Raw genomic sequence first — 15846 nt, 5'->3', positions numbered from 1 at the left:
ATTTTAAAACTTTATTCGTACTGCTAATGTATCACCGCCAAATTGTTTCATTGCTTCTTCCAAAAACTGTCCTCGAAATTTAGATCATTAAACACTCTAATTCGCTTGTTGCATGCGCAATTTAATGGAAATGAATTATGCCGTGAAGCATTTTCAACAGTTCCCCATGATATATAAAAGTTACACACTGAAACGAAAAAATTATTCTTACCAGCACCTGGTAGACTTACTATCTCTAAACAGTTTTTTCTTCAGTATAGTCTTATCAAGTAAGCAAAGTACATCAAGTAAAAGCACTGAGTTCTGACAAAATCATAAATAAATTGTATATTCAATAAATCATCCAAAACACTTACACTTTTATGGAAGATATTCCTGGTTGCAAGGAATCGTATCGGATGCATCTTCCGGACACTGAATCTCTCCTTCTGTAAAGAACACTCACTCCATCGTTCGACCAGTCGTCCAAAAAGTCCTGGGCGTTTTGTCAGAATTGTTGATGGTGGTTGCGCTTCGGAGCTGGCGGTGATCGCGGTGGTGTTGTAAGTGGCGTTAATTTTTCTGTTTTCTTCGAGGGTTCCAAACATCCCTAGACATTTAGTTTGCGCTTCACCGGAATGTTCAGGAGAGCTTCTTGGTTGCAAGGAATCGTACCAAATGAATCTTTCAGGCACTGAATCTCTTCTTCTATAGGGAACACTCCATCGTTCGACCAGTAGTCCAATAAGTCCTGAGGGTTTTGCCAGAATTTTTGATAGCGATTGCGCTTTTCAGCTGACGGTAATCGCAGTAGTGTTGAAAGTGACGCTACTTTGTCTGTCTTCTTCTGCAGAGACTCGTCTTCCTTCTCTGGAGACTGCGCCGTTGATTGTAGGAAGAGTGAGTTGATCATAGCGGCGGTTGCGAAAGACAATGTATGTTTTAAAGATAAAACAATTGTCAGGCATGCAGCCATATTGCTCACAATGCATTTCCGGATATCTTCTCTAACGTCAGGAAGGGCACCCGATTAATAAAAATCGATCTTGACTTTATTGATCTTCATTAATAAGGTTGATGTAAGGAAGGGAGGACCCTCCAATGAGGATGGTGATTAACCACCTCCAAATGGTCTATGTGATCAGCATTGCTCTTGTACGTAAGGGGTTCGTTACTCGACTCCTCCAAGTGCAGATAAAGGCTTGAGTTTTGTAGAGAGTAACCTTGGTAACGAACAATTCTAAACATGCATAAAAATATCGACGTGTTCGTGCATGTTAAAACCTCTAACACATGTGCACAACTAAGTATAGAGATGCGTTTTCGGAGGAAGAGAAGGTGTGTTCATTGTAATTGGTCTGTCGGATGGAGACGTAAGTTATTGAGTAGAGCTTTCAATCCTGTGAGGTTAGGCACCTCCAAAATGGTGACTGTGAGGGGGGAGACCATCTATCCGTATAACTAGGCCAGATGAGGAGAAGGGAAGGACATCTGACCGTAAAAATGGGCCAGATGAGGAGGAGGATGAGGAGGAGGAAAGGGCATCTAACCGTAAAACTAGGCTAGATGAGGAGGAGGACGAAAGGACATCTGACCGTAAAACTAGGCCAGATGAGGAGATAAGGGCATTTGACTGTGAAACTGCGTCAGATGAGGAGGAGGGGGAAAGGATATCTGACCGTAAAATGGGCTGGACGACAAGGAGGCGTATGAGGAGAATGGCCAGACGATGAGGAGGAGAACGGAAGGCATGTATCCGTAAAGCTGGGGGCAGACGATAGGGAGGAGGAGGAGGAGGAGGAGGAGGAGGAGGAGGAGGAGGAGGAGGAGGAGGAGGGAAGGGCATCTATACGTAAAACTAGGGTCAGACGATGAGGAGGGAGAGGTAAAGCCTTGAACAGACCTCACGATAACACAGGTACACAACTAAGTGAATGAATGAACATTTATTGAACAATGGAGGCATTTAGCCCAGATATATGTTCACAATTAAATTACATAAAACAAAGAACACTTAAACCCAATGAAACTGAACAACTATAGACATAACTAAAAATACACCAATTAAATTACTAAGTGGCCTCTTACACAGGCGGATGACCAGTCCACATGTAATGGCCAACCCTACAACCCTCTAATCTTACAACTAACTTGGTGGCCCCCACACAGACGGAACACCAGACACCATGCAAGGCTTCACCCCTAACTGAATCTACTAAGCCGCCTCTAACATGGATGGATGACCAGCTCACATGCTAGGGCAACACCTACATCTAAATTAAGCCTATAACTAACTACTTACTACATTCAATCTATACTAATTCTATCCTAAATCTGTCTGGCCGTGACACCCCCCTGGTGAGGAACTTAAACCACCCTTCCCTGGGATGTCACGACCAGACATGTCTCACGAGGCTCGGAAACCGAAACCTCACCGACCCCTTAAGTTGTCAACGTTATTCCTCACCACCCCTTCATGTAACAGCCCACAAGTGTCCACATGTAGGTCGTCACGTCTGTATTCTTCTGCCGAGACGGTGGTATGACTCGGCTCATCTTTCGCTGTCTCATTGACAACTTACTTCCTCTAACCTAATACTACTCCCTACCTTACTCTACTCTACACGTGCAGATGTACTGAATCAGCACTTAGCTTGAGATAGGTCAGGCCTATCTCCCCCTCTTCATCTCTACGTCACCAGCCAAACACTACCGTATCTAACAGAAGAAAAATTAACCAACAGACAGGCAAAACGACTTACCAACAACCACAAACAACTTGATTAGAAGGAATACAATACGACTTACTTATCAATGAACTAAATATTACTAATTATAAAATATACAATACGTAAGGAGCAAAGGAACAAAACTGAACACACACACACATATATATATATATATATATATATATATATATAAACGGGGCATAATACTAAAATTATCATTATTGTTGCCCTTACTATTACTGACATGAACTATGTAATGTTCCATATCTGTGTATCCCTCTTTCATCACTTTCATCAGCATTTACCCTTCCCTCATTCACCACTTTTAGTTTTTTCTCCCATAGTCTTTTTACAATTGTCAATAATTTCGATAGTTTCCCTGGCCTTCTCCATTCCCTGTTCATAAATTTGACGAGAGTATAATACTCAGATTTTCTTTCCATCTTATTTATCTCTTCCGCTTCCAAGTATTTAACCCGTAATGCTCTTATACTTTCACACTGTCTCAAGAAATGTGCATTTCTTAACTCCTTCTCACACAATAAACATGTATTTACCACTTCAATAAAAGCCTTATTTTTATAAACTTCCATCATCCACCATATCAATCCCCTGTATTCTCTTTTGGTTAATTTATCATGTATTATTTTCATACCTGGATATATATTCATGAATTCCTCCAAAGTTTTCCTATTTTTACCCTCAGCTCTTAGCATTTGTATTTCTATATCTGCTACCCTCTGTGCTACTTCCCTACAGACTTTTCTTTCTTCTAAATCTTTGTCCCAATAGTTCCCCATCCCAATTTCTTCTAGTACTTTCTTTAAATTGCCCGCCCAGTACCCATTCTGATACCTCATTTTGTGCAGGTAAGCTAAATCTAGATTTTCTCTCCCTACTCCCCTTTTTAACCTAAACTAATATTTTATTACTCTCTTAATTATATCCACTTTTAAATTAATGTCTGTACACAGTAATCTAACTCCACTATTCGCTGTACATATTGATAAACCTGTAATTATTTTTATAAATCTACTAGTGACTGAATCAAACATTGCGATTTCCTTTTCTGTGCCCCACACTTCTGCAGAGTATAACATTTTACATTTTATCACAGCATTTAATACATTTCTTTGTACCCTAAAATCAATATTAGGCATCTTGTTATCTAATATTTGGATACCTAGGGCTGTTGCACCAATCATTTTTGCTCTCTTGATGTGTTCAGACCAATTTCTATTTCCTGATATTATAATTCCTAAATATTCTAACTTGTTAACTACTTCTAGTTTTACTTCTTCCAAATACCATTTTTCTTTTTTTTTGCTAATTTGTTCCCTGTTTTGCACACCATTACTCTAGTTTTCTGTGCGTTAATTTTCATATTCCATTCTTTACAGTACTTCTCGATACCATCAATACTTTTTTGCATTGCAACTGGCGTTAGTGTGGACAGGAGTATGTCGTCAGCAGAGACAAGGCCAGGAATATTCTGATTTTCTAAACATGGCAATGCAAATCTTTCCTCAACTTCAAATTCCAGTATATCGTTAATGAACAATAAGAATAATATCGGTGACAATTTACACCCCTGTTTCAGACCCATTTTGGAGATACTCTCTCCTACTACTACACTTTCTTCCACTCTCACAGTACACTTTACTTCAGCATACATCATTTCTATAGCTCTTATCATTTTACATGACACTCCAACCTGTCTCAATCTAGTAACGACTGCCCCCCTGTTAACAGTATCAAATGCTTTTTCTAAATCTATTGATGTAATATAGAGCTTACCTCCTTTTTTCTTTACATATTTATCAATAAGCGTTCTCACTATAAAAATCATTATCTAGTGTTCTTCTCCCTTTTCGGAATCCACTTTGAAATCTCTACAGGATTGAATGTCTCTCTGCCCAGTTCCTTAGTCTATTTGCTAGTATACCAGTATATACTTTCCCCATTGTATCCAATAATGTAATTCCCCTATAGTTTCCAGAATTTGATCTATCCCCTTTATTTTTTATATATGGCATATTATCCCCTATTTCCAAGCTGTCTGGAATACCCCTTTCTCGAAGATTTTATTGAATATCCTTGTCAAAATTTCCCACATGCCGTTTCGCTCTCCCACCTCTTTCCAAAATTCATATGTGATACCCGAAATAGATCCTGATTTCCCCTTCTTAGCTCCTTGCAACTGGTTCGTTATTTCCTGAGTCGAAATAGCCTCATCTAATTCAGGCAGAGATGACACTCAAGCCCTTCGAGACAATAATCCCCTCATGATGCGCTCTCCATTGGTCTTCTTTATTCAATAATTTCTCAAAATGTACTATGACTTATATTGGTCCCCCGTGAACCTGATTTCTTCTTGGTCATCTGATTTATTTTATCCCATACTTTCCTACTGTCATTTTATTTATGTCTGCAGCCATCTTTTGTAGCCATTCCGACTTCGTCATTCTTAAAAATTCTCTGTATTATTTCCTTTTTCTACAAAATTCGTTCTAGCTACTTGACCACCAGCCTCCCTGTATCTCCTAAGTGCCTTCATAACCAGTGACTTTTTCTTAGTACATTCTGCATTATACCATCCACATTTTATCTGCGTTCTACCTGGTTTTTGCCTCATACATTTTCCAGCCATTCCAATTACATTTTCTTTCCTGGTTCAGGGCTTCTTCAACTCTATTTTCTTCTATCAGTTTTACAATACCTATTTGCCAGATCTCAAAATTCTCTCCATTCAAGTACTATCTAAATTCATTCCCTAGTTCTTCTCTCCAACGATACCTGGTATTTTTCTTTCCTTTGCGCTATCGTAAACTCTCTCCTGCACTCTTATATCTTGAATCATTAATTTTAGAGATACTGGCATATGGTTTGCCTCCGTCCAATCCCTAACGCATATCTCTTTGATAACTTGCAAGCTATCCCTACAGCCTACAACTAGGTCAATTGTACTGTCCCCATTTTCTACTATATAGGTTACTTTTCCTCTCTCATCACCGAACCACCATCCATTCAATATATAAAGCTCTTCCACCTCGCGTAATTCCAGTAGTTTTTCTCCATTTCTGTTACATTCTTTATCTTGGCTATTTCTATTAACTACTACTATCTCATCCTCATGTTGACTATAAACTGACTTCTTGTCCCCTATCCTCGCGTTAAGATCACCCATAATAATAATAATAATGCTTGCCTGATCATACGTACTTCTCATTCGTCTAAGTTTTGTCGCTAAATTCTCAAAAAACTCATTCTGCTCAAATGGGAAGCTCAAAGGTGGATTATATACAAAAGCTATACATATTTCATTCCTGCTATTGACCCTAAATAATATTCTAATCCAGATTAATTCCTTAAACTCAGATTCTAAGAGCTGTATCCTATTTTTTAAGTTGTTTTTGATTACCACCGAAATTCCTCCCGATATCCTTCCTCTATTGGATCTCCTTGATCCATATTGACTCCATACAATACACCCTTCTATCTTTAAGTCTTTCTTGTAATCAGCCCAAGATTCTACAAGTCCAAGAATATCCATTTCTTCCAGTAGCTGTTTAAAGTATTCGTTACCTACTTTTTCCATGTGTTGTTGTTGTTGTTTGAGTCATCAGTCTATATACTGGTTTTATGCAGCTCTCCATGCCACCCTATCATGTGCTAACCTTTTTATTTCTACGTAATTATTGCATCCTACATCTGCTCTAATCTGTTTGTCATATTCATACCTTGGTCTACCCCTACCATTCTTACCACCTACACTTCTTTCAAAAACCAACTGAACAAGTCCTGGGTGTCTTAAGATGTGTCCTATCATTCTATCTCTTCTTCTCGTCAAATTTAGCCAAATCGATCTCCTCTCACCATTCGTGATTCGATCTATCCATCTCACCTTCAGCATTCTTCTGTAACATCACATTTCAAAATATGCTATTCTCTTTCTTTCTGAGCTAGTTAGCGTCCATGTTTCACTTCCATACAATGCCACGCTCCACACGAAAGTCTTCAAAAACATCTTTCTAATTCCGATATCAATGTTTGAAGTGAGCAAATTTCTCTTCTTAAGAAAGCTCTTCCTTGCTTGTGCTAGTCTGCATTTTATGTCCTCCTTACTTCTGCCATCGTTAGTTACTTTACTACCCAAGTAACAATATTCATCTACTTCATTTAAGACTTCGTTTCCTAATCTAATATCTCCTACATCACCTGCCTTTGTTCGACTGCACTCCATTACTTTTGTTTTGGACTTATTTTTCATCTTGCACTCCTTACCCAAGACTTCATCCATACCATTCAACAACTTCACGAGATCTTCTGCAGTCTCAGATGAAATAACAATATCATCGGCAAATCTCAAGGTTTTGATTTCCTCTACTTGGACTGTGATTCCCTTTCCAAATTTCTCTTTGATTTCCTTTACTGCCAGTTCTATGTAAACACTGAAAAGGAGAGGGAACAAACTGTAGCCTTGCCTCACTCCTTTCTTGATTGCTGCTTCTTTTTCAAAGCCCTCGATTCTTATCACTGCAGACTGATTTTTATACAGGTTGTAGATAATTCTTCGTTCTCGGTATCTGATCCCTATCATCTTCAGAATCATAAATAGCTTGTCACAATCAACATTATCGAATGCCTTTTCTAGATCTACGAATGCCATGTACGTGGGCTTGTCCTTCTTGATTCGATCCTCTAAGATCAGACGTAAAGTCAGGATTGCTTCACGTGTTCCTACATTTCTTCTGAAGCCAAACCGGTCTTCTCCCAACTCAGCTTCAACTTGTTTTTCCATTCCTTTGTAAATAATACTTGTTAAAATTTTGCAGGCATGAGATACTACACTAATGTTGCTGTAGTTTTCACATCTGTCAGCACCGGCTTTCTTGGGAATAGGTATAACAACATTCTTCCGAAAATCGGATGGGACTTCTCCTGTCTCATACATCTTGCACACTAAATGAAATAACCTTATCATGCTGGTTTCTCCTAAGGCAGTCAGTAGTTCAGAGAGAATATCATCAATTCCAGGTGCCTTGTTCCTATTTAGGTCACTCACAGCTCTGTCAAACTCTGACCTCAAAATTGGGTCTCCCATTTCATCAGCATCAACAGCCTCTTCATGTTCCAGAACCAAAGTATCTACATCGTTACCTTGATACAACTGTTGGATATGATCCTGCCATCTTTCTGCTTTGTCTTCTTTCCCTAGAAGTGGCTTTCCATCTGAGCTCTTAATATTCATGCACCTAGATTTCCTTTCTCCAAAGGTTTCCTTGATTTTCCTGTATGCAGCATCTACCTTTCCCAGGACCATACAGTCTTCGATATCCTTGCACTTCTCCTTCAGCCATTCTTCCTTAGCTACCTTGCACTTTCTATCCACTTGATTCTTTAATCGCCTGTATTCTTTTCTGCCCTCTTCATTTCTAGCATTCTTGTATTTTCATCGTTCATCAATCAGGTCTAGTATTTCCTGAGTTATCCACTGATTCTTAGTTGATCTTTTCTTCCTTCCTAACATATCTTCAGCAGCCCTACTGACTTCATTTTTTTATGACTGTCCACACTTCCTCTATTGTGTTTCCTTCAGCCTTTTCATTTAGTCCTTGTGCAACATGTTCCTTGAAACAATCCCTCACACTCTTTTCTTTCAACTTGTTTAGATCCCATCTTTTTGAATTCTTTCCTTTCTTCAATTTCTTCAACTTCAGATGGCATTTCATGACCAACAAGTTGTGGTCAGAGTCCACGTCTGCTCCTGGGAAAGTTTTGCAATCCAACACCTGGTTTCTGAATCTCTGCCTAATAATGAAGTCTATTTGATACCTTCCAGTGTCTCCAGGTCTCATCCATGTATACAGCCGTCGTTTGTGGTGTTTGAACCAAGTATTGGCATGGACTAAATTATGATCAACGCAGAATTCAACCAGCCGACTTCCTCTTTCGTTCGTTTGTCCCAATCCAAATTCTCCTACTGTACTACCGTCTCTTCCTTGGCCTACCACTTCATTCCAGTCTCCCATCACAATTAGATTCTCGTCACTTTTTACATATTGAATTAAATCTTCCATCTCCTCATATATTCTTTCAATTTCTTGATCATCCGCTGAACTAGTAGGCATATAGACCTTCACTATTGTGGTGAGCATTGGTTTGGTGTCTATCTTGACAACAATAATTCTTTCACTATGCTGGTCGTAGTAGCTTATCCGCTGCCCTATTTTCTTATTCATTATTAAGCCAACTCCTGCATTCCCCCTGTTTGATTTCGTGTTGATAATTCGGTAGTCGCCTGACCAAAAGTCCTGTTCTTCCTGCCAACGTACTTCACTTATACCAACTACATCTAACTTTAGCCTATCCATCTCCCTTTTCAGATTCTCTAACCTACCACAACGATTCAAACTTCTAACATTCCACGCTCCGACTCGCAGAATGTCAGTATCCATCTTCCTGATGATCGCCCCCTCTCGTGTAGTCCCCACCCGGAGATACGAATGGGGGACTAGTTTACCTCCGGAATATTTTACCCGGGAGGAAGCTATCATCACTACATAATTCATACAGAGAGAGCTGCATGTCCTCGGGAGGTAGTTATGGCTGTAGTTTCCCGTTGCTTTCAGCCATGTAGCAGTATGAACGCAGCTAAGCCATGTTGAGTATTATTACAAGGCCGTGTCAGTCAATCATCTAGACTGCCGCCCTTGCAACTACCGAAAGGCTGCTACCCCCCTTTCGATGAACCATTCGTTAGTCTGGTCTCTCAACAGATACCCATCCAATATGGTTGCACCTGCGGCTCGGCTATCTGCATCATTGGGACACGCAAGCCTCCCCACCGCGGCAAGGTCACATGGTTCGCAGGGGAGGCTTTTTTTCATATTCCTTCGATATTAACATATGATACCTTTAACTCTGGTTATTTTTTACTTTTTACAGTCTAAATACCCTGATTTACTTCTGGTCATTCTAGATATTTCCATTTGTTTTATTTCTACCGTATCCTCTTCTGGAGTTTTAGGCGTTTTGCCATTCTCTTGCCCCCCCTTATCAGTCTGTAACTTATTTCTCTTTGCCCATAAATCTTTTAGGGTTTTACCCTTTACCATTGTCTCTCGTCTTCTTTCTTCAATACCCTTGCTGACCCCTGGGCGTTGCTCGATAGGGCTGTCTTCCAGTGCATTGCCCTCCGCTCCTCTTCCTTCTGCCATATCGCTCCCACCTACGTCATCACTGACTTCCGTCAGCGTTACCTTGCTTACTTCTGCTCCTTCCTCACACGTTACACTCTGCTGATGTTGGTGTTTTTCGTGTATTTCCTGCAGCTGAGCTGGTGACCACGTGCGCCACCAGCGACCGTCTCTAACGATCAAACGCTGCCCTTTAGTGTAGGCCTTTAGGCCTTGAAATTTTGCTTTGCCTAGGTGCCTGCGTAAAATGGTTTGTTCCTTGATGACGCCATTGTCCATGTCCCTTCTCACACAAATTTTCTCACATTTTAAGTTGCTGGTATTCCTCAACACTATTTCTGCCATCAGGGTTGATATTAACTTAACCTTGATCGGTCTCCTGCCCTTCACTTTCCCCACTCCATATGCATCGTCTATGTCCACCTCACTAAAGTTTATCTTAATTTTACTTTGTATCACTTCTACCACTTTAAATACTATTTCCACCTTGCTTTCGTTGTCTCCTTCCGGCACACCATAAATAAAAATGTTTTTCCTCCTGAGCTCTTGGTTTGTCCTGTTTTCAGACCACTTTACTTGCCTCAGTTCCTCCTCTAAATCCCTGACTTTGGTCTTCAGTCATTCTACTTCTTCCCTGTTATGAGCCACTCTCTCTTTTATCACATTCATCTCCTCTTTAACACAGTGTTTTAACTCTTGTATTTCTTTATTTATTTCCTTGGCTTGTTCTCTAATTAGGTCTCTTGTTTGCTCGTCCTGACATGCTTCTTTGATCAGTTCCTTAATCATTTCGAATTCTTCCCATCCGATTGCACCAACTGGTCCAGACCCCGGATTCAGCTCAACTCCACCTATTTCCAATAAGGTTGCTATTACTGCGGCTACCAACAAGGTTACCAGTACACCCATTTGCTGCCCATTTTTTTTATCTCTCCTCTCACTTTTTCACATTTCACTCCTCCATTCCACCTTCCTACAGCTGCCCTGTACTGCACTAGTGAATCGCCCATGTTCAGCACTCTACTTAGCACATCCGCTCACTCCACTGTCTCACTCACGACTGTGTACACAACTAAGTGAAGATGCGTTTTAGGAGAAGGAAGAGGGGGTGTGATCACAGATATGTGTCCGTCGGATGTAGACGTAAAGCCTACAAGGTGGCGTTGGGAAGGGAATATCGCAAGATGACGTCGGGAAGGGCATCTGGCAAGATGGCGTTCCATGGTTTCCCATTTTCACGCCAGGCAATTAAAATGACGTCGGGAAGGACATCTAGCAAGATGGCGTCTTGAAGGGCACCTTACTGTAAAACTATGTGCTGTGAGGTTAGGTCCCTTCAAGGTGGCGTCGGAAAGGGCGTCTTGCAAGGAAGGGCATCTGACCGTAAAACTAGGCCCTATAAGGTTAGGCCCTGCAAGATGGTGTCGGGGAGGGCATCTAGCAAGATGACGTCGGAAAGGGCATTTGGCCGTAAAACTAGGCCCCTTCAAGATGGCGTCGGGTAGGAGATCTGGAAAGATGGTGACCGGAAGGGAATTTGGCCACCCTGTGAGGTTAGGCCCTTGCATGGGAGGAGAGGACCACCTCTCCACCTTCCCCCCCGAAAACAACAAACCAAAGACCTCTGTTCACTAACCTAACCCAGGCCCCCTAAGGTTAGCCTTGCTCTCTTATTCAAAAATTCCTACGTCTCACGCGAAACAAGAGCATGTGGTCTTGTTAGTAAACAAAAAGCACGTGGAGTGAGGTTACGCCGCTCCAAGATGGCGTCTGTGAGGTTAGCCTTGCACTCTTATTCAAATTCCGCGCCTCACACCTGTCAAACAAAAGCACTTGATCTTGTTTGTAAACAAAATCACGCGGTCTGGTTTGTAAACAATAGCACGTGGCACTAGGGGTCAACGACCTTGCCAAGGGTCAATGACCTAGTGGGAAAATGTTGATTCAGCACCCATTGTTTTAGAACCACTGTTGCTCCACTACTTACGTCTGTATCTTGTAATTATGATACGTTCACAAATTTTGTATTAATATTACAGGTGAGATCACTAACAGCTGTAACTCGTAATTCAGATCTATGTAATTTTAGGAGATGTAGGTATGAAGTGCGATCTACGCGGTCAAACCCTGAATGTTCTACTCGTCTATGTGCCCAATAAATATGTTTTATGCAGTAATACAAATATCGATACAACAAACATACAGTAATAGTAATAATAATGTAATAATAATAGACGTTACCTCCATGCCTCTAGATGGCCATAAATAGAGTAGCTTTCTTGTTTTCTTTCTTGACACTTCTAGCACTACCTTCACGGACTTTATTGAGAACCTTCCTTCCTAACAAGCATTTGTATCATTTATTGTTTAGGAATAACCCATGTTTTCCCAAATACTAATGTACTGACCAGCAAAATTTGTTAGTTATTTCTCACATTCACGGAAATTGCCGAGGAATTGTTTTTACTCGCATTAATATTGGGGAGAAAGGGCAGCGTGTACTCAACGTTACTAATCCAAGAAATAAACATATGTAGGTTCAATTGGTTACTGTCCACTTTTATGCTTGTTCTATATCAACAATAAAGCGCCCTGCCGTAAATCTGTGCTTCAAGAAAGTCAAAAGCAGAACTCATCATTGGCTCTAGAAAAATATTCCTTTATTCCTCGTAACAGGTATTTTATTGGTTGGGATTTTTGGTTTTCATAAAGGTAACCTGCCCTTATTAGAAAAAATGAAAACATAATGTATATTGTCTATAGTTGTATTTTTGCCGTGGAACACACAAATTCTTAGCATTGTGGCAACTGAGAACTTTCTCACACTGTAATTAAATTTGCAACACATTACATTTCCACAAAAACGTGTTATATGATATCATTAAATGAATAAATTCTACGAGAAGTATTACATCCATTGAATTTATATTACTTACCACGTGAAGATACCATACCTGACCTAAACTATGAGGTCTCATTTTCTTAATAACAGCTGTTTACGTAAGTCCTGATGTGATACATTTAAAGAACAAACATGCAATATACTTAATTATAAATTTATGTCTTTCATCGATCACAATTACCCAAAGAATGCCTCCAATCCTTATGATTTACATTCACAAGTCGAATTTGTAACATTCGCGTAGCTCGCTTCAATTGATCAGCTAGTGGGCTCGGAACGCTTTCTACGATACGGCCTGTGTATTAGGAAGGCAGTGCCAGTACTAATTGAACTAACTTTAAAGAGTTGCAGCATCATTGTTTAAATTGTAATTTGATTTCACAGCTGCAGGGTGGTCATTCTTGGTGAGATATGAATTACTGGTGATTGTCATAAGTTATATTTTAATATTTAATGCTGTTGACTTCTGATTAAAGAAAATTTTAAAAGCCTGTTCAAGAAGAGAAAAAATATTCTCTATATTCCTTTAAAAACGCAGATAAAAGTGAGGAGAAACGGTGCTGAAGCGTGTAATATAAGGGGAAAAATGAAATGAAATGGCGTATGGCTTTTAGTGCCGGGAGTGTCCGAGGACATGTTCGGCTCGCCAGATGCAGGTCTTTTGATTTGACTCCCGTAGGCGACCTGCGCGTCGTGATGAGAATGAAATGATGATGAAGACGACACACACACCCAGTCCCCGTGCGAGGGAAATTAACCAATTAAGGTTAAAATTCCCGACCTTGCCGGGAATCGAACCCTGGACCCCTGCGGCCAAAGGCGAGCATGTTAATCATTTAGCCATGGAGCCGGAAATATAAGGGGAAAGGTGGCAAAACGCAGTAATCTCACAAGAAAACTGCAAAAGGTGCAACAATTTTTTTTTTCGCTTAATTTCATGTCCCCAAATACATACTGTCTGTAGGAAAATGGCTACACTGTTAAAGGTACTGAGCCTTAAAATTCTTTCGCTACTTATAAATTATCTTAATATTTAGGTTTCTCGTCAGTATCGTATAATATCTAGTGTTAAATAAAGATAGCATACATCCTAGACTGTATAAAAATTGTATCTAAACCTTGTGTGTACTTCGTGCTCATTAGTGTGTTTGTTGTGTTGGTCTTACACTGGATAGTCAGCATACATTAACTTATGCAATATGGTTATATAAATCTAACTTTCAAACCTTGTGATTTCAGGAACTCGTGGATTTACCTTCGATTTATTTCAACGCAAGAACAACTCCCATATCAATGCGACTACTGCCAGCAACATTGGGAGTACGACTAACCGGCTCAGTGGAGTCCAGGTCTCCACAAATGTGCCTCGTACAACGGGAAGGATGCCTGCCGTCAGTAGTGCATCTCCTTCGCCAACAACTGAAGTACCGCAGACAGTGCCAAGTCCATCTAATACACCGGAAGCATCATCAGATCCTCCTGTCAGCCAACAGGAAGAATCTAGCAAAATACAGATGAAGTCCACCATCATTCGCCAAGTTCCATTTCAAACACTAAAAGATGGCTATATAACTCAGATTGACGTCGAGAGTGAGCCTCAACAAGTGTTCCAGTCAGATGCATACACGGGTGGCTCTAACATGGGATTAGTCCCTAGTACCTTCTTGGGCACGTCCCAAAATACCTTAATATACCCTGAAAATTCCTGGAATAATTATGCATTATATTCATATCAACCCACACCGTGGGATATTAGAAGTCTTTATGAGTATCCAACGTATCCTGTTCAACCTGTACCGTGGGTTAATCCCCGTGTGTATGATTTAACACCTGCACATCCGTGGCGATATGGACAACTCTATAATGCATACAACAGTAGATATTCACCACCCGTTACGAATACAATTAATTCTGTTGCATGGAATAGATATCGGAGACAAGTTTTTCCCATGTACAATGGAAGGTTTGCACCTTTCTCCTCATACCCCTACTATGCACAATCATATCCATCACAATATACGTACCCATTTACCAACCCAGCTTTTAAAACGTACAAGAAGGAATTTGTTGACTTTGAATATATTCCCTACGCAAAAGTAGAAAGTATGCGAACTCCAGATATGAAATCAGCCGGAAAAAGTGTTCAGTTTTCAAAACCACATAAAGAACATCCCCACATAGAAGTAAAAAGTGGTAAAGAAAAGGAAAATGAAAATGTGAAGCCAAAAAATAAGATACATTTTCTAGTGCCACAAATACCTCCAGAATCTGATATCAAGAAAGATACTTCCGAGGAAGGGAAAGGAGCTGAGAACAGCATGACGAGATATCAATCTCAATATCCATTTTCATTTAACAATCACCACGGTCATCCCATTAGACATGGACATCACAATCCATTTTACAACCACCAATATTGGTTTACTTACTAAGCAAAGTTAATCTTTTAATAAGATACATATATATTTTAGTACACAGTATACATTCACGCTAATGTAGTGCGTAAGAGAATATTCTATTTAGACAAAACGAAAGCTCTTGGCCCGTAGATTTGCAGAGTGTCTTCAGGGACTTCTTGCCGTATATTTTAAAATTATTAAAGTAAAATGTAGCATTCTGATTGGCCAAAGCGCCCGCCAGTACTTCAAGGCCACCTGGACTGTGGGAGCGCTGAGTGCCGTGGCATACGAGAGGGGAGGTGAAAGGAAGCAAGCACGCATGCGCAGTTGAACGTCTTCCTGGCCAGCCGTTCCAGTATGTAGCGCATTGCAGAGAGTCGCTTAGCAGCGTTGCCATTTCAAAGGTTTTCCTGCTAGATCTGGAGGTTTGTAATGTTAAGTTAGTGGGTGTAAAACAACGGCAGCGGTTAGTTGGTTTTCTGGTCGGTTGTAACTTATGGATAGCTGGAATCTAGCCGCAAATATCATTGCTATTTAATACGATTTTATTTATTAGGATAGTACTATCGACCTTACATATATTATATTTAGGAAGACTTTGTATTTTACTGCTAATAAAAATGAAAGCCTGCATAATG

The 15846-nt window shown here is 40.2% G+C and overlaps 1 protein-coding gene across 1 annotated transcript in view; it reads left to right on the top strand.

Moving 5' to 3' along the window:
- LOC136857511 (uncharacterized) overlaps positions 1 to 15375 on the top strand; it is a 29326-nt gene extending 13951 nt beyond the window's left edge. The window contains exon 2 of the mRNA XM_067136221.2: positions 14049 to 15375. Within this exon, the coding sequence (XP_066992322.2) occupies positions 14049 to 15241 (1193 nt within the window). The 3' untranslated portion in view covers positions 15242 to 15375. The remainder of the gene's footprint in view (positions 1 to 14048) is intronic.
- The last annotated feature ends 471 nt before the right edge of the window (positions 15376 to 15846 follow it).

Source organism: Anabrus simplex, chromosome 1, assembly GCF_040414725.1.
Source record: "Anabrus simplex isolate iqAnaSimp1 chromosome 1, ASM4041472v1, whole genome shotgun sequence".
Lineage (NCBI taxonomy): Eukaryota > Metazoa > Arthropoda > Insecta > Orthoptera > Tettigoniidae > Anabrus > Anabrus simplex.
Note: the sequence above shows the minus strand (reverse complement) of the source record. Positions and strands in the feature narration are given on the sequence as shown.